Raw genomic sequence first — 24,978 nt, forward strand, 5'->3', positions numbered from 1 at the left:
TTTCAATCCCTGCTCCTTCCACCCAGGACCATCACACAACATTTCACTTTCCTTGGAATGATCCCACCATCTCCAAACTTCTGCCCATTTAATTTGTACCCATCCTTACATAGTCCAGATCAAATATCATTTCCTCAAGACAACCAACCATCTCACAGTCTCGAGATGATTTCACTTACCCTTTACAGCCTTACGGCAGCACACTGTACCTTTTTAGTGCCCCTTGCAAAATTTTTATTAAAATAGTTATGTAATTCATTGTTTAAAGTCTGATTTCCTGCGAGAAGATAGGCTTGTCACAGAGCACAAGTTTGATTCAGGTAAGAACTTGTAAATATTCTTGAATGAACTCAATTTATAATACACGGCTTTTATTTATTCTTTTAAGTGTTTATTTTTGAGAGAGACTGAGTAAGCGGGGAGGGACAGAGAGAGAGGATTCAAAGTAGGCTCTGCACTGTCAGCGGAGAGCCCAAAGTGGGGCTCAAACCCATGAACTGTGAGATCATGACCTGAGCCAAAGTTAGACGCTTAACTGACTGAACCACCCAGGTGCCCCAAGAATATATAGCTTTACAGAGAGCTATATTTCTCAACACAGATTTAGGAAAATGACTACATTTTACATTTCATTTTATGTCTCCATTTATCTAAGACATATTTTACATTTGTAGTTTCCTTTTCCATTACTTGTAACACTCTGAATTATGTTTAAGTTACACAAATTACATTATATCCAAAGCAATGGTGCATACTATGCCTTTTCCCTTTATTGAGGGAAAGGCTTTGTGGTGGTATTATTCAGGACACTAAAGACTATGCCTTCACTGTGCCCCTGCTGAAGAATCTTTGGTGGAATTAGGAGTTTAAGTGCCTAATGAATCCTGGGAAGAACAACCCAATAAACTGTTTATCAGGTCACCTTTCATAATACATTTTATGCATTGGTATACTACTAAAAACACAAAAGCGTGGTTATCATTACACAAATTTTCAGGTAGTAAAAACAAATGAAGTTATAACATATCAGGTATCACCATCTACACACTCCTAAAAAGCACTGAGTCCTATGCGGTTTTAATAAGAGTGTATAACACAAGGGTTGCCTGGCTCTGGCTCAGTCGGTACAGCATGTGTCTCCTGATCTCAGGGTTGTGAGTTCAAGCTCCATGTTGGGTGTAGAGATTATAAATAAACTTAAAAAAAGAATATATAACACAAATACAGTAATGATATAGGGATGACTTAGAGAAGGCCTTCATTTTCTTTTTTTTTTTTTTTAATTTTTTTTTTCAACGTTTTTTTATTTATTTTTGGGACAGAGAGAGACAGAGCATGAACGGGGGAGGGGCAGAGAGAGAGGGAGACACAGAATCGGAAACAGGAAGGCCTTCATTTTCTACATTATGTAATTCTATGTTTGAAATTTTTATCATGAAGAATTAGCATTATTCTTTTGATTATAAGAGTAATTAAAAAACTACAAATTAGGCTGATTATGAATTAAAAATAAAAATAAAACCTGTAACATCTTGGTTTTTCCAAAATAGTCTCAGGAATCTGACATCAAAAATACAATTACCCTAAAATACAGAATATGTAGCTTTAAAATACATTTCATACTCAGTAGTAAAACTTTTCTGTATTTATGAGAAAAGGTAAGACTTTTTCCTTAACTAGCAAAAGTCATAAATGGTCGGCTGGCAGAGTAAATTTGGCCCACACATGTTTTCTTTGGCCATGCAAAGAATAATATTTTTAGTTACATTAGTTGCCAACATAGGAAATTATAAATATTTCACACAAATATCCAGCTTTCTGGTTTCCCTTGTTAAACTGTGAGCAAGGGCAACCAGTTTCTGGTCCCAATACTTTTCATTCCACCAGTCTCCTGGAGCCAAAGTGGAAGCTACCTCTTCAGGGACAGCAGGGCCCATCAGTTAGCTACACCTGCCCCTGGGGACCATCCCCGTGAGCTCGAGCCCCATGTCGGGCTCTCTGCTGTCAGCACAGACCCTGCTTTGGATCCTCTGTCCCTCTCTCTCTCTCTGCCCTGCCCCTGCTCATGCTCTTTCTCTCAAAAATAAATAAAACATTAAAAAAACAATTAAAAAAGAAGATATTGGGGGAATCCTCAACCAATCCTCAATACTCACTTACCTTTGTTACACAGAGTGATTTATTTGAAGAAAGATCAATTAAGAAACACAAAGGCATCAGCAACTTAAAAATAAAGTCGCTTCATATTAATCGGCCTTAAAAAGGAATGAAATTCTGACACAAGCTGTAGCATGGGTGAATCTTGAAAACAACAGGCTAAGTGAAATCAAACATGAAAGGACAAATAATACATTATTCCACTTACATGAAGTATCTAACATAGTCAAACACATTAGAAACAGAAAGTACAATAGTGATTACTAGAAGCTGAGTATCGGGACAAAACAGGAACTCACTGTTTCATGGGTAGAGTTTCAGTATGAGAAGATGAAAAAAAAAAAAAAGGTAGAATGGATAGTGATGGTGGTACAACAATATGAATATACTTAATGCCACTGAAATATATGCTTAAAAATGGTTAAAATGATAAATTTTATTATATATATTTTAATATGGTAAAAAGTCACCTGAGATTACCCAAGTATAGGCATTTATTAGAACTCAGCAAATGCACCTTTAAGTTTTGTATTTGTCACTGTGGGTAAATTTTACATATAAAGAAAACACTCAAAACAAATACTGAAATCCAGTTAATAATATGCATGCTGAAATGTGTAAGAAAAGTATCAGTGTTCGCAATTTACTTTGAAATGTGTGAAAAAACAAGATGGATTGATGTAAAGATAGATATATGAAAAACGAAGCATAGAAAAATGTTAATGGTAGAATATGATGGGTATGTTAAGTATACACTGTAAAATTCCTTCAACCTTCCTGAATGTTTGAATTTTCATAATAAAATACTGGGAAGAAGTAGGAGGTGAGGGTAATGGACCATTTTGTCTCTCTGATATGCTCCCTATCTATCTTTAGCCCATAGGCCTTTTATACCACATGACAGTGGAACAATACTTTTCATAAAGCAAGAAATGGCCTGTTTATCTCCTAACATAAAGCAAACATGTTCTGGAATAATTTTTAAGGCTCTTTTTCCTTTATCCTGCTATGAATGCCTCTATTGTTAGAAGGCCTTGATCAAGACTTAAGCAGCGCCAATGCAAACCACAAGACACTAACTGGAGTGAAGAAACCGCTGCTTAGTTCATAGTTTAATAAATTGTTTGTTTTCTTTCAATAAGGATGGGGTGGCACCTTCACTTTTTACCATACCTGCTGCTTGACTTTTTACAAAGAACATGTATTCATTTTATACTCTGAAATAACGGATTTTACAGGAGCCTGGGTGGCTCAGTCGGTTGGGAGTCCAACTTCAGCTCAAGTCAGGATCTTGCCATTTGTGGGTTCAAGCCCCGCGTCGGGCTCTGTGCTGATAGCTTGGAGCCCGGAGCCTGCTTCGGATTCTGTGTCTCCCTATCTCTCTGCCCCTCCCCTGCTCACATTCTGTCTCTCTCTCTCTCAAAAATAAATAAACATTAAAAAAATTTTTTTTGAAATAATGGATTTTATGAATTGGATGTTTTAAAATTTTTCTACAAAGTTCCTTTTAAATTTACTGAATGGAAACTAATAAAATTTCAAAATATTAACATGTTAATTTTGCAATTTTTAAAACCATCAAGATTTTTGCATAAAAGGTTTTTCTATATGCATGTAGAAGAGTAAAGGAAAGCAGTTATGAAAAACTAAAAGAGAAAAATAATAGTTTTACACATTATAGACTAGAGCTTCCAGATGAAATTCTGACCAGAGCTAAATATAGAAACTATAATTCTAGAAGTTACAGCTTCAAACAAGCAACTGTCTAAACACTTTAGATTATATCACACAAGAATAGTTCCTGAAATCTTCACTTAATGCATAAAATCATTTTGCCTTTCATTATAAAAGCACAATTTCAAAGTTTAAGCCACAATTTCACAAATACCATTTGACTAATGACTTTTACTTTAGACAACCCATCATGCTATTTATACCATACGATGTTGCTTCTACATGGTTCTGCACAACAAACACCTATATCAAAACACTCCTGCTTATTTTACTATCTATTGGAGGAAAAGGAATGCGGAAGAGGAGAAAGGGGGTGGTTTACATGCTAAGAAAACATGCAGCAGAAGGTGAGGCGGTCCAGGGTACAAAAAGGTATGGTATTGACCTCTCTCAAACCTGCTCTTCCCACATACTTAATTAAATCACTTAGACCTCTGTATACTAGTGCTATTAAGATTTGGTTTTGATAATTATAAACAACCTATGTGATGCTACTTCAAATTATAAGACTCTCATCAAAAAAAAACACAAAAACTACAACAGAACCAAGGAATACCTCTTGGGGCTGTAAAAAAATGTACCAACTACATACACTATTCTAATCTTTGATCACTGTCCTTGGTAAAGGAGTGGGAAACAGAAAGTGGGGAAGAAAGAGAACATCATTTTTTTAAAAAATGATTAAAGAAGGAAAATGGACTAAAAATTAAGAGAATTTTGTGTTATTGGGCAAATCAATCAATCTCTCTAGGCCTCATTTTCCTTAAATGTTAAATGAACAAGAGTGACTACTTGGAATAAGTTAAACATCATCAAAACCTTTCATTTTCTTGGGGCGGCTGGGTGGCTCAGTCGGTTGGGCGTCCGACTTCAGCTCAGGTCATGATCTCATGGGCTGTGGGTTCGAGCCCCGCGTCGGGCTCTGTGCTGACGGCTAGGAGTCTGAAGCCTGCTTCGGATTCTGTGTCTCCCTCTCTCTCTCTGACCCTCCCCCATTCATGCTCTGTCTCTGTCTCAAAAATAAATAAACATTAAAAAAAAAAAATTAAAAAAAAAACCTTTCATTTTCTTGAATTACAAGTATTTTTTTTTAAAGGTTTTTTTTATTTTTTTGAGAGAGAGAGAGAGAGACAGAGAGCAGGGGAGAGCAGAGAGAGAGGGAGAGAGAGAATCCTAAGCAGGTTCCACGCTCAGCACAGAGCCCAGTGCAGGGCTCGATCTCACAATGGTGAGATCATGACCCGAGCCAATATCAAGAGTCAGACACTTAACCAAGCGAGGCACCCAGGCACTCCATCTTCAATTGTAAGTATTAAAGAAACTTCAGCAATGATACTTAACCTTTTTTGAAGTCACAGGTCCTTCTGAAAACCTGGGATTTCTCCCGAGAAAAACGCAGATACAAATTCACTCATTTTGCATGATATTTCAGCAACTTCAGGAACCCCTGAAGACTATCCATGAATAAGAGGTTAAGAATTGCTGTGTTTCTAGAAAATTCCACCTTTCTCTGCTTTTAGAAATTACCTATATGTTTCATAAACTCACTGATAATTTTTATGATCTTTTTGTTTAATGTTTATTTATTTTCAGAGAGAGCGAGCGTGCAATTGTGGGGAGGGGCAGAGAAAGAGGAGAGAGAGAAATCCAAGCAGGCCCCACGCTGTCAGCACAGAGCCCAATTCGGGGCTCCATCTCAGGAATCAAACTGTGAGGTCATGACCTGAAACGAAATAAAGAGTCCGATGGGTGGACAGATGTTTAATCAACTGAACCATGCAGGTACCCTATGTGATCTAGCTCTTTGAATCAGATTTCCTACAGAACCCAATCTGACTAATTCCAAAGAGAGGAAAAAGGAAGCTTAAGAAGTTTTTAAAATCTGAAATAGGAAAGATTTCTTTTACAAAGAGAAATAGATTTGTCTTTAAGTGAACACTATTAACATTATCAAATACTTTCCTAGCCAAAACCCATCTTTGATCTATTCTATTCTGGCAACTTAAACCCTTGATTCCATTCAACCACATCAACAATGCAACTGAGTCTGGGAGAACCACATGAAGCTTCAAAACAAACAAACAAACAAACAAACAAACAAACAAACACACTTACTGAAACAGATGAGCAAAAATGATCACAAAAGAAGTATCTGAGAAGATATGGGTACTCTGAAAGCAGGTCTCAGGCCAAATTAATGACAATAAATACTATCCTAGTTTTTAAAAGAGCTAAATATGTATGTTACCTTTAATAATTTTGAAGAACAAATTCTGATTAAAAATAATCTTCATATGCATTACTGTCTAATCACTGTTAAGAAATCCAATGACTAAGTGGTTTACCATAGCTTATCAGCTGATTCCACTTTTTTTTTTTCAATGAAAGGGACACTTTATTGAAGTCCCAGGGCCCTGGGTCTTGGGCAGAAGGCACCCCTGCAAGTAAAGGAAGAGCCGGTAGACAGGTCTTATTTGACCTTCTTGGGGCATGGGGTGTTGGTGTGGCCACACTTCTTGCGGCAGTTAACTGCACAGGGGTGCAACACTTGTGGCAGATCATCCTGTCGCAGTTGTATTTCTGGGCCAGCTGGCAGAGGGAAGGCTCAATGACGCCACCCGCAGGCAAAGCACCAAGTATAGGGTGGACTCTTTCTGGGTATTGTAGTCTAATGAAGTGCAGCCATCTTCCAGCTGTTTGCCAGCAAAAATCAGACGCTGCTGGTCAGGCGAGATGCCCTCCTTGGCTTGGACTTTGGCTTTGACATCCTCACTAGTGTCACTGGGCTCAACCTCGAGGGAGATGGTCTTGCCCATCAGGGTCTCCACAAAGATCTGCGTCTGCAACGCTGCCACCAAACCGTTGGGAACCTAGTTGTGACTTTTTTTTTTTTTTAACTTTATTTATTTTGAGAGAGTGTGCACGCGCACAATCGGGGAAGGGGCAGAAAGGGAAGGGGACAGGGGATCCAAAGCAGGCTCTGCGCTGACAGCAGAGAGCCTGACATGGGGCTCCAACTCACAAACCGTGAGATGGTGACCTGAGCCAAAGTCAGATGCTTAACCGACTGAGCCATCTGGGCACCCCTGATTTGACTTTTTAAAAGACTAATCACGAAATGTATGCAAGTTCCCCAACATCTACCACTGATAAATTACATAAAATCTTTACCTAAGATATAAAATATTCAAATTTCATGCACTATACTAGATTTTGTGGGAAAATATGAATACTAACCCTAGGTTCAAAGAACTTAGATATCAACATTTCTAGTTTAACTATAGTCTCCTAGTTTACAATATAGTCTCTAGTTTATAATAGTCTCCTAAACGAATTTCATTGCATGCAAATCTTGCCCTATTTCAACCTACCATTTTTTAAAAATCTAATCATATCTGCAGTAGTATCTTTATTTTTTTTTTTTTAATTTTAGAGAGAGGGAGCATGAGTCAGGGAGAGGCGCAGAGGGAGAGAGAATCCCAAGTAGGCTCCACACCCAGCATGGAGCCTGTTGTAGGGCTCGATCCCACAACCCTGGGATCACCAACTGAGCCACCTAGGCACGCTATGGAAAATAACTTTTAACAACTCCTCATTGCCTAGTTTTTCACACAACTACCTCTACAGGTAGGAGAAAGAACCTGGGCCTTTGAAGGCCTGAGGATGTAGCTTGGAACTCACAAAGCAAGAAAAAATTTTCTTTATAATTCATAAGAATACTCCATTCGTTCTATAATACAGTCATATTTGATCTTAACTTAAAAACAGTGTGCTTTTTCCCCTTGAGTAAAGTGACACTCTAGTAAGATGCACCTTGCTATTTCTGTGACTGCACACACCCATACACTGCCAGGCTAAAAATACCTCCAAGACTAAGTCACGAGCCTACAGGATACAGTCAAAGCTTAGCACAGACGGTCCCCAGTTTCACTTCAACCACAATTCCAAGAGTAACAAAGCAAAACCACAGCCACACCAAGGTACATGTAACACAACCTCTTCAATGTCACTCCCCAAGACACACACACACACCACTGCTATTCCCTTTCCTGGAATTCTCCCAGCTTATCCAACTACCAGCAACTTCCCGTTCATCTTGCCAGATTTCACTCAAGTATCTCTTCTGTGATGCTGTCCTGACCACCCAAAACAGAGTTAACTATGCCTTCTTGGGTGTCCTTTGTATCTTTCATATACTTCTATTATAGCATCTTATACCCAAAGTATTCTTTTCTTTGTTCACTCATCCTTTTTCTCACTAGGCCATGAGTTTCTTCTTAAGGCCAAGAACCCCATTTTTTTAAATTTATTTTTTTAATTTGTATCCAAGTTAGTTAACATATAGTATAACAATGATTTCAGGGACAGATTCCTTAATGCCCCTTACCCATTTAGCCCATACCCCCTCTCACAACCCCTCTAGTAACCCTCTGTTTGTTCTCCATATTTAAGAGTCTCTTATGTTTTGTCCCCCTCCCTGTTTTTATATTATTTTTGCTTCCCTTCCCTTATAGAACCCCATTTTATTTATGTTTGTATTACTAAGGCCCAACAGTGCCTGGCTAATGGTAGTTGTTCAATAAATGTTTGTCAAATAAATGAGTAGACAGATAAATTAATAAATACTACTAAGTTCTTCCCTGATTCATTCTTCTTCATAGCACTTCTAACCTAACATGCTATAATTTACTTTTAAATTTTTGTATTGCTTTTGCATTTATCACTTTACTCGCTGATGTAATTCCAGTCCTTAGAACATTAGAAAACATAGTAGGTACTCAATGTTTGTTGAATGAATGAAAGAAAACCATTCTGTTCAGATTATTCAATACAAAATATGGTTCTCCATATATAGTTTACTTTCCAAAAAAAACCAAGAAATAAATGCTAGTTTTGCCCAATCCTTGATAATGGCAGCAAGTAATACTTCTTATAAACTTCTAAGAAAAGATAATGGTTTATTAATATTAAAATTCCAGGTGGTCATAGGTAAACTTAGGGTGTTCCTATTTTTTAGTAAGATATTGCAGAACATTCATTTTCAAAAAATGTATAAAGGTTCTTACCCATCCTTGGTTTGATCGGCTACTCCTGCCAAGAGCTGCACGACCTTCGGATTACTATTGGGATCATTATACAGTCCAAGATAGCGCTGGACAAAGTCTTCTGGGGTCATGTAATGCTCTCCATCAACCTCAGTACTGGCATACTAAAAAATAAATAATGCATACTTAAAATTAAAATTATTCAACATCATATTGTAGCCAAAAAAATTTTGTGAAAAGGTATATAAAGGACAGTATCAAAGTCAAAATAAAGATAATAAATGCAGGATAGTGCATTTCTCTCTGGACAGTGAAAAACAAACACTCAGAGCCAGATTTAAGAACACTGGCAAAGTACTGACACATGCCACAACATGGATGAACCTTGAAAACATTACAAGTTAAAGAAGCCAAAGGCAAGAGGCCACAGATCCTATGACCGCATTTACATGAAATGTCCACAAGAGGCAAACCCACAGTGACAAACAGCAGAGGCACAGGTGCCAGGAACTGGGAGGAGGGGAAATGAGAGTAACTGCTTTAACATATATGGGGTTTTTCTTGGGGGCAGCGACCATGTCCTGGAATTAGATGGTGGCAATGGCGGCACACTGTAAATATACTAAAAAAAAACACTGCAGTGTACTCTTAAATGGTTAAAATGGAGAATTTTGTCTCATGTGACTTTTATTTCAACTAAACATATAATACGTAAGAGACGAAATACGAGAAAGATGAAGAAAGGTGAAAGGGCAGCCAAGGTGACTAAGACCTGAGAGTGAGAAGGTGACACGTGTAGACTCCCAGAGGCTTCCCACCTACAAGAGTGGGGAGCAGCAGGAGAACACAGGCTGCCAAACCTTAAAAATAAAACGAATGAGAAAAGCATGACAAACACACAACACCTTCCATCACAGGTATTTGTTCTACGTTCCAGTAGCTGGAGAAAAGAAACAAAAATATTCTGCTTTTAGGTCATTAATTTTTAAAAATAAAATAGTAGAATCTGCCTGTCAAATAAAGGCCTCACTATTTTAAGGGTTTTACGCACTATGGCATGATCAAACACAACCAAAGCTCTCCTCTTCGGGTTGCAGCTGATCAATTTAGCTACTTCAGTCAACTATCAAAGTAGTAACATCAGAAAATTTCCCAGAATTGAAGAATACAAGGGCTAAGTGCCAAGCACAACACAGTAAAACAAACAAAAACCTACACCAGGCCATGGCCCATCATCATAAAATTACAGAACACCAGTATAAAGAGAAAATCCTACAAGTTTTCAGAGAGAAAAAAGATCACTTATAGAGAATTATGAATCACGGGCACCAATGCTTCCTCAACAGAAACACTGAAGCTTGAAGACAATGCAGTAAGGCCTTGAAAATTCTAAGATAAATGATTTGCAGCCTAGAATTCTAAACTGAGCCAAACTTTGAATCAATTATAAGGGTAGGTTAAAAGTACTTTGAGATATCCATGTTCTCAATACTTTTTTCTCCTGCCATGTGCCTCCTCAGGAAGCTATAGGAGAATCTGCTCCAACAAAATGAAGGCATGAACCAAGTGGGATACAAAAATCAGATGACCCAATCCAGAAAAGTGGCCAAGAGAAATCCCAAGACAACAATTGTGCTGCAGGCCTCTAGAGTACATAGTCCTGGCAGGGAGCAAACGAAGGGCTCCAGGAAGGAAAGCCACTGGGAAAAACAGAATGTCAGGTTATCCAAGGCATTTGGCTAAATGAAAAATAACATGGGGAGGAGTATGAACCTTTGTTCAAATGTCACCTTCTCAATGAGATCTATTCTTATCACCCTATTTAGTATTATAACCCATGCCTGCACCTATATTCCCAATCCCCCTTACATTGCCTTTTCCCCCCTCGGCAGCTATCACTTTCTAACACACTATGTATTTTACTTCTTTATTATGTTTACTGTCTATCTCCCAACAAAGGAAGGAATCTTTGTCTAGTTTGTTCACTGATATATCCCAAACACCAAGAATAATGCTTGGCACACAGTAGGCACTTGGCAAACCTTTTTTTTTTTTCTTTTGAGAGAGAGAGAGAGAAAAAGAGAGACAGAGAGAGGAAAGAGAGAATCCCAAGCAGGCTCCCCACACAGCACGGAGCCCACGCCATGGCTTGACCTCATGACCTGAGCCGAAATCAAGAGTCAGATGCTTAACCGACTGAGCCACCCAGGTACCCCAGCACTCAGTAAATATTTGTTAAATTAATGAATTTGTATGAGGTACACAAGTTGCTAAGTAAATGAAAATTTAGATAATTTTTAACTCTATCAGAAAGTAAATTACGAAAAAGCATTTTTGTTGTATAAAAACAGGAAATACATGACTTGGCTCAAATAAATAGTATTCACGGTCATAATAATATAGATACCAGATATTAATTTAATAACAATGATAAACATACTGAGAGGAATGGAGGAAGAAGAATGGAGGAGGAAGTAGTGTAAGGAAGTCCTCAACTACTCTCATAGAAAGTCAATAATATCTAGAAATAGCAGTATAGAAATATGAAGGGAAATACCAAATAAATAGTTAAGAGTTAGAAGTGGTTGCTTCTGTATCAGATAAAGGGCTAGTATCCAAAATCTATAAAGAACTTATCAAACTCAATACCCAAAAGACAAATAATCCAGTGAAGAAATGGGCAGAAGAGATGAATAGACACTATTCCAAAGAAGACATCCAGATGGCCAACAAACACATGAAAAGATGCTCAACGTCACTCATCATCAGAGAAATACAAATCAAAACCACACTGAGATACCACCTCACACCAGTCAGAGTGGCTAAAATGAAAAACTCAGGAAACTACCGATGCTGGCAAGGATGTGGAGAAACGGGAAACCTCTTGCACTGGTGGTGGGAATGCAAACTGGTACAGCCGCTCTGGAAAACAGTGCGGAGGTTCCTCAAAAAATTAAAAATAGAACTACCCTATGACCCAGCAATAGCACTACTAGGAATTTACCCAAGGGATACAGGAGTGCTAATGCATAGGGGCATGTGTACCCCAATGTTTATAGCAGCGCTTTCAACAATAGCCAAATTATGGAAAGAGCCTAATTGTCCGTCAACTGATGAATGGATAAAGAAGATGTGGTTTATATATACAATAGACTACTACTTGGCGATGAGAAAGAATGAAATCGTACTATTTGCAGCAACGTGGGTAGAACTGGAAGGTATTATGCTGAGTGAAATTCAGTCAGTCAGAGAAAGACAGATATCATATGTTTTCACTCATATGTGGATCTTGAAAAACTTAACAGAAGACCATGGGGGAAGGGAATGGGAAAAAAATAGTTACAAACAGAGAGGGAGGGAGGAGAACCACAAGAGACACAAACACAGAGAACAAACTGAGGGTGGATGGGAGGGTGGGGGAGAGGTGAAAGTAGATGATGGGCATTGAGGAGGGCACTTGTTGGGATGAGCACTGGGTGTTGTATGTAAGCCAATTTGACAATAAATTATATTCATAAAAAAAAAAAGAAGTGGTTGCTTCTAGGAAATAAGACAAGGATGGGAAGGATCACAGAAAAGGACTGTTGGTTTGCTTTTTGGTTAAGCATTTCAAATGTTCTCATTTGTGAATCTGACTAAACCAAGCAACCAGCTCTTTCAACAAGAGGAGAATTAAATAAAAAATGTTTCCTCTGTCATATTCTAGAAAACCCCACAGAGGCTATCATAGCAAATGCTTGATCAGCCTGCACACAGGTAGACATATTTTTACTAACTTGTACTACCCAAAAGCACCTAACAAATATCACCCCAAGATAAAGTTATGTTCACTTTACATTCTATAAAAGTCATTGCTGAAATGGTCCTAAGTTTAAGTCCTGGCTCAACAACTCCATTCTCCTCCCAGGCTTCTACATATATCACACATCTATAAAATTAAGACTAAATGATCTTTGACATTTCAAAACAATAAGTATGCAAATATAGGATAAATAAAAAATAAACTGTATGGTATTAATACTAATACTGAATGGATTCTACCAATTATTGTCGACTACTGCTTCTATTCTGTGTTCCTCAATGTCCTTCATAATCTTACATGTTTTACCAAGATCAGAAAACCACAGAGTTAAGAACAGGCAGGAGTGGGGAAAGGCACAATGTCAGGAAGACTACTGCAACTGGAAAGAGGAATCAACACAAGGAAGTCTAAAAATAGAATTTAAAGCCACTGACAAGTCAAAAACTCACTAGATTATGAGTGCCAAACAATGGTATGAGAAATGTACTATAGGATCCAAAAAGGAGTGGCTCGTTCTAAGGACAGGTGGAATGGGGCTGCAGTAGGAAAGAGAGAGTATGTTCAGAATAGGCCTTGAAAGTAAAATTTGATTTTAACTGCAACAGACAGAAAGGGTCTACAAGGTTTTTAAAAAATGTGAATACAGAGATGTTAAATTATTCTCTCTTTTTTGGAGGGAGAGAACTAGTTGGAGACACAAATGTTAATAAAGAGAGGGCATACAAAGATATGAAGCAGGGGCGCCTGGGTGGCTCAGTCAGTTACGCATCCCAATCTTGATTTCCGCTCAGGTCATAATCCCGTGGTTCATGAGACTGAGCCCAGCATCGGGCTCCTTGCTGACAACACAGAGCCTGCCTGGGATTCTCTCTCTCCCTCTCTCTCTGCCCCTCCTCTGCTCATGCTCTCTCTAAAAATAAATAAACTAAAAAACAAAAACAACAACAACAACAAAGCAAAGATGTAGAAGTTGAAATGGAAAAGACAAAGGCAGTTTGAGATCAAATGATGGAAGACTTTGAATGCTAAGTTGAACAGTCTGAACTCCATTCTGTGGGTAATGGGATGCCACTAAAAGTTTTAGAGGATGACAGAGACATGATCTGACCTGTGCTCTCTCTTGTGGCAATGTAAAAGATGATTTGGAGAAGACAGAAAATGACTGGGGGCAGGGAGACCAAGTGTCAGCTACTGAAGATCCAGGTGAAAGAAGATGAGACCTGAACCAAGGTGGTGGGAGTGCAAATGAAAAAACAATGGGTACTTTCACCCCTTGCTAATGACTTTTTAAAGATGATTTTAATAGTGTTACAGTCATACCATTCAAAATTCAAAAAGTACATTGGGGCACCTAGGTAGGTAGCTCAGTCAGTTAAGCATCTGACTCTTCATTTCGGCTCACGTCATCATCTTATGGTTTGTGAGTTCAGCCCCTGTGCTGGGCTCTGCACTGACAGCGTGGAGCCTGCTTAGGATTCTCTATCTCTCCCTCTCTGCCCCTTCCCTGCTGTCTCTCTCTTTCAAAATAGATAAACATTTTTTTAAAAATTCAGGGGCACTTGGGTGGTTCAGTCCGTGGAGTGCCTGACTCTTGGTTTCGGCCCAGGTCATGATCCCAGAGTTGTGGAATTGAGCCCTAGTCAGGGTCCTGACTTAAGATTCTCTGTCTCCCTCCAAAGGCAATCAATTTCTGGATTTTTTTTTTTTTTTTTTTTTTTTGAGAGAGAGCGTAAGCGCACCCAAGTTGGGGAGGGGCAGAGTAAGGGGGACAGAGGATCTGAAGCGGGCTCTGTGCTGATAGCAGGGAGATCATGACGTGAGCCAAAGTCATACTCTCAACCAACTGAGCCACCCAAGCGCCCCAGAAGCAATCAATTTCTAGTCTGTCCTTCCAGAGATGTTTTATGCATAAATGATTATACATATATGAAATATATGCATATACATGCTAATGTATACACATGCAAATGTGCATAAATACTCTTACCCATTTCATTTTTTTACACAAATGATAACATAATTATTAATTAACATTGTTCTGTAGATCTTACTTTTTTCAATTTCAGTCTTGTTGAAAAGCAATTCAGCTATACACACACACACACACACACATATATGCATATCATACATAAAGAACTATAAGAATGCTCACCTCTTTTGTCAAAAAATCCTGGCCTGACTCTTATGAGAAATTTAAAAGGAAGAGCAAAACACAAAATGCAAAATTAAAAAAAAACACTAGAGATGGGTTATGGAGATCTTTGTTCTCTTCACAACTGTTTGCTGCTTGCTTTCTGTAATCAGATGTCAATTCTCAAAAGAGAGAATATGAAAACATTTCAGTTAGTATTAACAAAATGCAGCAACTAATTCTCCATTTATTTTTGCCACATAGGTGCCTAATATCTAATACTAATACCTGAATTTGACTGCCAGGACTACCACCACTATACACACAGAACACACACACACACACACACACACACACACAGAGTAAACTGTACCTACAGAATCACCAGGATTTCACAACAATCTTGACTTTAAAACTATCAGGAAATAGCCTTAGCACAAACCACTAGCACAGCAGCCAACAAGGAAAACAAATGCTTTTGTTGACAAGTACTGGAACAGGCTTTGCCAGTATCTGGGGTTATAAATGATGCCAAAGAATCAATTACCCTGAGGTATTTTGCTAATGTTTTCCCCAACTCTCCTACTCTATTTTAACTTGATTTTAACTGAAAGATAAAGCATATAGCTCAGAGGGGAAAAAAACGTCTCCTCATCCATAAGGAGTCAGTACTTGACTTCTCCAGGAGACAGTTAACTAATTAACTCATTAAATTACAGACAATTACTTGGCAATGTCAGTGAGTCTGTTGCCTGAACAGACAGAAGAGGGAGTGTAGAACAGAAACTAGAATCTACCCACAGTCAGTCAAGATGCTAAAACATTGTAGGGTATTATGTTAACAAAGCAAAGCAGATACCTCAAAAACAGGTGATTTATTTAAACAAAAAGTATATTTTAAAATAAGAATGACTCATTTAAATAGTTTCATTACTTTCAGTGCTTATTTTAATTGCTGGACAATAATGTTTTAAACGAAGTAAACACGGCCTACAGTAACACAGAAGGCTAGAAATCAGAAAAGATTAGGTGGCCATATTGAGACCTTCTCCTTCTGCTAACCAAAATGACTTGCATGTTTATACTAAAAAGAATAAAAAGAAAATTAAAACAAAGTTTTGGGTCTCCCATGCTAAATTATTCTAAAAACCTAATGTGTCAACTTAATAGTTTCATAATATTTCCATTTTGTTCCTGTCATTTCAAAGGAGAAACAAAAATGACTTTAAATGAAATTAACCAAATATTATATCCATACTCCAAATAACTTTAGAGTTAATCATTTGCCATTTCAAAGATGTCTCTTAAGCAGTTGTAAATCTCTCTTGGGCAGGAAGTCAAGGACACATGAAAGACATTGACAAGAAGTAGCTGACCGTATCCAAACAAAAATAGGTGATTTATTTTCTTGACGAAACTTTCCAAATCCAACTCAAGTATTTGAATGTAAAAGTACACATAGCTTTGACATTTCCAGAAATAAATATTTAAGTTTACATTGAGTATAGTTCACATGTGCTTGAAAAAGTCTTGACATTATGAAGCTTGAGAAATGAAATGGATCTCGACGAAAGATCAGAATCTTTATACATTGGTTGCTGATAAAAGATGGCAGGGTTTCACATACAGATATATATAATTATACTATTGCACTTACACAGAACTACCTCTAGCTCCAAATGAGATCATGTTATCTCCAAATGTTTTGCCTATCCAGCCAACAGATCAACATATTAAGGTCTCACTTGACTGGAGTAAGTTGGAGAGTAGTAATTCCTTTACAATTTGCCAAACTTTAACCCATATAGCAGGTTACTTGTAAAGCAGACTTTACAAAGAGTTTTCACACAACCCTAGATTTCTATCGAGTACAAGGGGGAAAAAGAAGGTTAACTTAAAATTTAATGACACTAATGAGTAAAAAAACCAAATAGTCTAAATGATACAAATTACCTGTTTAAATGATTTAAGTTCAAAAACAGATCTTTTGATATTTTATATGTCCAGAAGATTTTCCAGAGGTTATAAAGAAAAATTCTGATCTCCTGTAACTAGAAGGCTGGTTACTTTTTAAAAAGTACACAGTGTATCAAGATCAAGGATTTTCTTTTTAAGTATGCACACCAAAACCAAGTAATATATTTAGAAGCATTACTTTTTAAGCCAAAAATCTGCTATTATCAAATCTTCCAGGTAATTTTGCTTTCACTTAAAAACATTTATTAAGTACCAGTCGTGTGCTGGACATTATGCCTGATACCAGGGATGCAAGATCACAAAAACATAGTTCCTACCCCAAATAACTCAGAGACGGTGGCATGCTGGACACTGAAACCAGGGTCTAAAAACAAATTCTAATCCCTGTGCCATTAACTAGTTGCGATTTCTTGAGTCTTCTCTGAGTCTCTTCTCTAATAAGAAGATACAGAAACATTAACGGTCTTGACATAAGGAAAAAATGAGATCCTGAACACCAAAGTTCTTGGAAATTGTAAAACTAATAACACATAATGAAATACTGTAGTTACTCTAAAATGCTTAGAAACACAGAAAAGCAAAGGATCCAAATTTCCCTCCTTGCTTATTTAATTATTCTGCTTTTGCCCAAACATGAAGGAGTTAATGTTCTACCTCCTCATCTTTCTCCAAACCAAGGTTTCCTTGGGGTTGGCTCCCACTGTTGTTGGGTTTACCAAATCAGTCCTAACTGGTCTAGCCAGCTTCATCTCTGCTCATCCAACATGTGGCTGTAATAGGAGTCAAAACAGACTGCTGCTCCAAGACTTTGTTCCAACTGAGATGAACTGACATTTTCAGATCTTAACATCCTTCCAATTTCAGTAACTCTCACATGACAATGCCACAAAGTTCAGTAACTACAGAGATCATGTAAAGCATTTCCCATACAGAAAAGTGAATTACAGGAACAATGGAAGAGCTGAGCTTCTGAAGCTAATCCTCTTGCTGTCCTTCACTTACATGGCTCTTACTCCTAACAGAAACCAAATTTAGTCAGGAACCAGGAACGTATGCCCTTTCACTACACAAGCACTCTGCATAATGAGCAGACCACAACAAACCCTGTTACAATAGTACAATGTGGAATTTATCTATTATAAATTAATATTCTAATAAGAAAAAATAATTCTAACACACATGGCCACTTTTTTAAAGATTTTAATTAGTGATGCAAATTTTTTCCGATATTTACTAAAATCAACTACACACGCATTAGGAAAAGGCAATTTTATACATCTAATTTTAACTAGCACTCTCAGGCACGTATTTCGGATACACTAGAAACAAAACCTTCTATTGGATTTTGCAAAAAAGGTTCTCAGAAGTCTGCCTTTCTAACTCAGTTTGCCTCCATGAAATATTATGTGCTTATTTTTCTTTTTGCTTTAATATATGTATTTTTACCTTCCATTATATCAAATCCTATTGTCAGTGACTAAACAATGTAATTCCTAACAGAGCAGAGAGGTATAAGCTCTTTATTAATCACTGAAATCAACTGAAGCTACCATAATAAACTACGTATACCAAAACAATTTTCCCCTCAAAGTTTCCAAAAACCTTGGAAATAAAATAATGACCCCAGAGAACTCAATAACTGAAACTAGAATGATTCTCAGGGCAGATTAAGTTGAATAATTAATTCACATTGTTCTTAAAATAAATACTTCAATCTCTTGGTCTAAGTAACCATGGGAACATACAAGGAGCATATATATTTATAAGCCTGGGCAAATCATGTCTTTGACAATCAAGGTGCAGCTCCTAGGGGGACAGAATACTTTAAGGTTGGTAAGCCTTAATTAAATACCAAGAATTTTGTCACAGAGAAAGAAGGACCTTTTTCCTGGTAAGGAGTGGAAAATATTAGAAGATTTAAGAGAAAGGGCAACCAAATGTAATGTATGAACACGTCTTGGATCATGATTTTAATAAAGCAACTCAAAAAAATGAAACCATCAGGGAAATTTCAACACTGAATGGAAATCCACATTATTAAGGAATATTTTTACATGAAATAATCAAATTATGATTTGATGGTTTTCAGAGTCGTCAAGTATCAAGTCATCATTCAGTAGCTTTTCAAGATACTAAAGTATTCATATATGCAGTGATACAATGTCTGGGAATTGCTTCAAAATAATCCAGTGCAGCTGTAATATCGAGGAAGCAAGATTAGCCAAAAGAGCTGATGAAGCTGAGTGACGGATATATGGTAATTCATTATACTATCTTCTCTAACTTTATATAGGCTTAAATTTTTCCATAATTAAAAAGGTTTTTTAAAAGGATACAGAAAAATGAGGTGATTCTATATATACTAACATACCTGTATCTCCCAAACAAAATTAACTTAGAAAGGCAAGTTGCATTCAAACATATAAAGCAAGTCTCTTCTATTTACTGTATAACCTTGAGCAAGTTACCTAACCTTTCTAGGGCTCAGTTTCTTCACCTATAAAATGAGAATGTTAATCGCTTCTCGGCCTTTTTGGCTAAGATCAAGTGTAAAATGAGAATGTTAATGGTTCCTACCTTTTAGAGTTGTTTTGAGGACTGACTATAATGATTTATATAAAATACTTAAAATAGTGCCTGACACATAATAGTGACTTAGTAAGTTAAGCAAGAGCACAGTTCTAAAAGCCCAATAGTGGCCATAGAACTGATTTCGGTGAATGATGCTTTAGAAACTTCAGTATTATTAAGTAAAAGAGAGCTGGACAGACGGAAATGATTTTTTTTTTTGAGTTATACACATAAAGAATGAATTATAAGTCTTTCTTTCAGATCTGTGTCTTGGTATTTCAGAGCTTACAGTTGGACTATTAGTCCTTCTCTGATCCAGATTGAGCAGTTGAAGGTTCCAAAGAAAACTGTTATCATCCACATATCATCCACAGTCTTAGACCATGGCTATACCCCTTCTCAGAACCTACAAACTCGAAAGAAATTACTTCTTATTCTTATTTCTGAATGTGGAGATTTGTAAATATCTTCAGGTATATGTCTCAACAATATGAGTAATTAGCTGATTATATGTACATAATCATAAACACATTAATATTTTAGTCACTTTATAGGTCCAGCACAGTTACCTGGGAAAGATAAGGGACTCAGATCTTATTCACGAAAGAAAAGTCCTCATCCCACCTTAGAAGGAAAAAAAGGGACCAAGGAACTAAGCTCCATGTGTCAGGCATCATTTACAAATTACCTCATTTAATTGTTGTAACATCCCTATGTGCTAGGTGTAATAATCCCTTCTTAGGTAAGGAAACTTACTGGTATAAATACCTAAGGTCCTAGAGCAAAAAGGCATCCAGTAAGGACTCAAATCCAGATCAGACTACAAAGCTCTTGCAGGCTCAAGCTACCCTCTGCTGCCTCCTGGAAGAAAAAGAGTCAGCTGAGGCCCCACTCAAGATGTTCTAAGAACCCTATGGACAGAAAGAAATTAAATTGGAAGAATCAGTCTAATTAAAGCAGTCATCCATAAGAAAGCATAGAAACATGTAAGGAAGTTTACATTTCTTTTTTTTTTTTTTTTTTAAGTTTATTTATTTATTTTGAGAGAGAGAGTGCATGCGTGAGCAGGGGAGAAGGAGAGAGACAGAGAAAGGAGACCATCTCAAGCAGGTTCGGCACAGCACAGAGCCTGAGAATGGGGCTTGAACTCACGACTGTGAGATCATGACCTGAGCTGAAATCAAGAATCAGACGTTTAACCAGCTGAGCTACTCAGGTGCCCCAAAAGTTTACATTTCAATATGATCTATTTCAATATGATCTATTTAAAATGTAAATTGAGGGGCGCCTGGGTGGCGCAGTCGGTTAAGCGTCCGACTTCAGCCAGGTCACGATCTCGCGGTCCGTGAGTTCGAGCCCCGCGTCAGGCTCTGGGCTGATGGCTCGGAGCCTGGAGCCTGTTTCCGATTCTGTGTCTCCCTCTCTCTCTGCCCCTCCCCCGTTCATGCTCTGTCTCTCTCTGTCCCAAAAATAAAATAAAAAAACGTTGAAAAAAAAATTAAAAAAAAATAAAATGTAAATTGAGGGGCGCCTAGATGGCTCAGTCGGTTGGGCGTCCGACTTTGGCTCAGGTCATAATCTCACAGTTCATGGGTTCGAACCCTACATCGGGCTCTGTGCTGACAGCTAGAAGCCTGGAGCCTGCTTTGGATTCTGTGTCTCCCTCTCTCCTCCTCCTCCCCCGCTCGCACTCTCTCTCTCAAAAATGAATAAACATTAAAAAAAATTTTTTTTAATGTAAATTGAGAGGCGGCTGGGTGGCTCAGGTCATGATCTCACGGTTGGGTTTGTGAGTTCAGGTCCCACATCAGGCTCTCTGCTTTTGGCACAGAGCCTGCTTGGGATCCTCTGTCTCTCACTCTCTCTGCCTCTTCCCAGCTATTTTCTTTCTTTCTTCCTCCCTCTCCTTCTCTCTCTCCCCAAAATAAACAAACATTAAAAATTTTTTTAATGTCAATTATTCCACTTCCAAGGTGAAAGACATTTGGTGGTCTCCACAACAATCTTTGAAAAAATCCAAACTCTTCCCTGCGGCCTACAAACAAGGCCCTGCTTGATATGGCTCTCCTTCAGTCTCATCTCTCACTGGCCATTCACTCCCTCACTTACTGATGCTTCGGACACACTGGCCTCCTTTCTGTTTGTCAAACATACCAAGCCCTTATCCACATCTAGGCCTTTACACAGGTGAGCCCTCTGGAATTCTCTACCCACTTTATAGTCTCATCTCTAGTCCCACCTTCTCAGGGGTCTTTACTGACCACTTTCTTGAAAAGTGATGGCCTTTTCCATCATTCTATTTGTTTTCTTATTAGACTTGTCACCTTCTGAAGTTTGTTCTGTTTTGTTTTTTTAAATGTGTGGGTTTTGCTACTGTCCCAGCCCCACCCAGAATGAGTTACTTTCACTGAACTCCTCTATCTCAACTCTATAAAGGTAGAACCTAGCACAATGCCTAGCCTGGCACATGGTAGGCAATTAAAAATGATTGGTAGGAGAACATGACATGACATTTAATAACACTAATTTTCTCATCTTTTCAATTACTTTTCAATCCTTGTATCAGACTCAAGGATAAAGTCTCATTATGGTGCTAGTATGCCCTTAATGCCTAACACTTTTTTTTTTTAATGTTTATTTATTTTTGAGACAGAGAGACAGAGTGTGAGCAGGGGAGGGGCAGAGAGAGAGGGAGACACAGAATCTGAAGCAGGCTCCAGGCTCTGAGCTGTCAGCACAGAGCCTGATGTGGGGCTTGAAGTCACCAACCATGAGATCATCACCTGAGCCAAAGTAAATGCTTAACCAACTGAGCCAGCCAGGTGCCCTGTCACCTTTTTTTTTTTTTTAATGAAAACTTTATACAGTTTATTGCAAATACTAATATACTAAAGATAAAGGCTATCATCTTCAATTCCTAAATTCTAAAAAACTGGTGAAAACACTTAACAGTTTAGATAAGAAAACTTTAGATCTCCTTCTGTGTGTCTCAAAGACTCTCATTGGCTTTATCCAACCCAATTTATTCTGGGAAGTCCTCTTTTAACTTCAGATTCTGAAATTTCTAAATTCTTACTTTTTTTAAAATTTTTTAATGTTTATTTTTGAGAGAGAGAGAGCACGGGCAAGAGAGAGCGCACCAGTGGGGGAGGGGCAGAAAGAGAGACAGAGAGAGAGAGGGGGAGACACAGAATCTGAAGCAGGCTCCAGGCTCTGAGCTGTCAGCACAGAGTCCTATACAGGCCTCAAACCCACGAGCTGTGAGATCATGACCTGAGCCGAAGTCAGATGCTCAACCAACTGAGCCACCCAGGTGCCCCTATTCTTACTTTTTAAATTATTCACTTGATCAAAATCTAATACATACACATTAAGGCTTTATTTTTACTTTCCTCTAATTCTTCTATAAATGTATATGTGTAAATATACATACAACATATATGAAGTGGCTTATAGAAAACTAGAGTCATGCTATAGACACTTCTTTACATCTTATCCCACTTAATAGTACATTGGAAATCTCTAAATCAGCTGAAATAGGCCTAACTCATTCTTTTTAGTTTTGCATAATTTTCCATGGAATGGTTTTTCCATAGTTTTTCTATCACTCCTCTCTGATAACATTTCTCTTTTCTTTTTCCTACTTTTTCTTCCCTCAAGGAACAATTGTGTGTTACAACTAACAACCTTGTACATGTATATTTTTATGAGTATTTTTATTTTTCTGGGTTAAATATCCCCAAAGTAGGATTGTTTATTCAAACGGTATCTTTGTTTTAAACTATTGCCAGATTGCTTTCCAAAGAGTCTTTGTTTCCACAAATACCCCATGAAAGCACCTTTTTTCTCCACACTGGGCCTCAGTCGATGTTATCATTTGTGATACACATTCCATCCTTTTGAAAACATAGCCCTGGGGCACATGGGTAACTCAGTTAAGTGTATGACCCTTGATTTTGGCTCAGGTCGTGATCTCCTAGTTCCTGAGTTCAAGCCCCGCATTGGGCTCCTCAGTGACAGTGTGAAGTCTGGTGGGGATTCTCTCTCCTCTCTCTGCCCCTCCCCTCTTTCTCTCTCAAAATAAATAAATAAACTTAAGAAAGAAAGAAAGAAAGAAAGAAAGAAAGAAAGAAAGAAAGAAAGAAAGAAAGAGGCATCTGGGTGGCTCAGTTAAGTGTCCAACTTCAGCTCAGGTCATGATCTCAGTTCATGAATTCAAGTCCCACTCATGAGTTCAAATCCCACGGGATTCTCTCTCTCTCTCTCTCTCTCTCTCTCTCTCTCTCTCTACCCCTTCCCTATGAACACACACACTCTCTCTCCCTTTGCAAAATAAACTTAAAAAGAAAAAAAAGGAAAAGATAGCCCTAATGCATATTCCAACAAGGTAGAAGGGTCTCCCGCTTAATTAATTCCCTTCTGAGCCCCAGGTTATTGCCAAAAATACATACATATGTAATATGTAAACAAATATTTATTGGTTAAAGAATATTTCTTTTGGGGTGCCTGGGTGGCTCAGTCGGTTAAGCATTTGACTTTCGGCTCAGGTCATGATCTCGTGGTTCCTGGGTTCGAGTCCCGTGTCAGGCTCTGTGCTGACAGCTCAGAGCCTGGAGACTGCTTCGTATTTTGTGTCTCCCTCTCTCTCTCTTCCCTCCCCTACTCATGCTCTGTCTCTGTCTCTCAAAAATAAATAAACATTAAAAATTATTTTGATAAAAAAGGATATTTCTTTCAATTAAAAATGAATACATTATCATAAAAACACTAAGGAAGAATCACTCTTTGCTTTACGTTAGCAGCACCTTCTTCCATTTATTCTATAAAATAAACAACACAGGGGTGCCTGGGTGGCTCAGTCAGTTAAGCATCCAACTTAGGCTCAGGTCATCATCTCATCGTTTGTGGGTTCAAGCCCTACATCTGCTGTTAGCACAGAACCCTCATCAGATCCTCTGTTCCCCTCCTCTCTGTCCTTCCCCCACTGTTTCTCTCTCTCTCAAAATAAATAAACTTTAAAAAATAAAATAAAATAACACAGAAAACGCATTTTCATAATTTTTACATGGGATATGATAATCATTGTTACATTAGGTGATAATGAGAAAAAGAACAGGTTCAAAATAATACTTGAGTTCTACACTGCAGTGTATTTTTGGTCTAACATATATAATGATACAGTCTTAACATGTGTTGCTTTTACCATACAATACATTGATAAGCAAACAACAAAAAGTCTACCAACCAAAAAAAAAAAAGGAGATCTTGACAAATCATTCACTTATAACAGTTTTTGATAAACCTACTTTGCCACATAGCATAGACTAACTTCTCATTTTGAAGTTCCTCACGTTTATAACAATCAGCCTGTGACAGTCCTGTTATCCTCACCTTACCTCCCTCTTCATTGCTTCTCTTGTCTCCTTTTGCTACTGTATATTTCTGATGTAGCAAAATCGGGTCAATGATAGTGTGTGGGTGAGAGGTAAAAGAAGAGAGAAATCAAGAAATGACAGTTGTAAGGGTAGTAATAGTAAAATCTTAGCTTGACAACTGGTTGT

The 24,978-nt window shown here is 37.9% G+C and overlaps 1 protein-coding gene across 4 annotated transcripts in view; it reads right to left on the reverse strand.

The window, feature by feature from the left end:
* SLC25A12 (solute carrier family 25 member 12) overlaps positions 1 to 24,978 on the reverse strand; it is a 127,015-nt gene that overhangs the window by 72,094 nt on the left and 29,943 nt on the right. For 3 of the 4 annotated variants that reach the window (XM_042994701.1, XM_042994703.1, XM_042994700.1), the window contains one exon: positions 8,958 to 9,100. In XM_042994701.1, the coding sequence (XP_042850635.1) occupies positions 8,958 to 9,067 (110 nt within the window). In that variant the 5' untranslated portion in view covers positions 9,068 to 9,100. Of the gene's footprint in view, positions 1 to 8,957; positions 9,101 to 20,173; positions 20,193 to 24,978 lie in introns of those variants that run through there. The other variant, XM_042994702.1, reaches the window with a different exon arrangement.

The sequence above is a fragment of the Panthera tigris genome, chromosome C1, assembly GCF_018350195.1.
Source record: "Panthera tigris isolate Pti1 chromosome C1, P.tigris_Pti1_mat1.1, whole genome shotgun sequence".
Classification (NCBI taxonomy): Eukaryota; Metazoa; Chordata; class Mammalia; order Carnivora; family Felidae; genus Panthera; species Panthera tigris.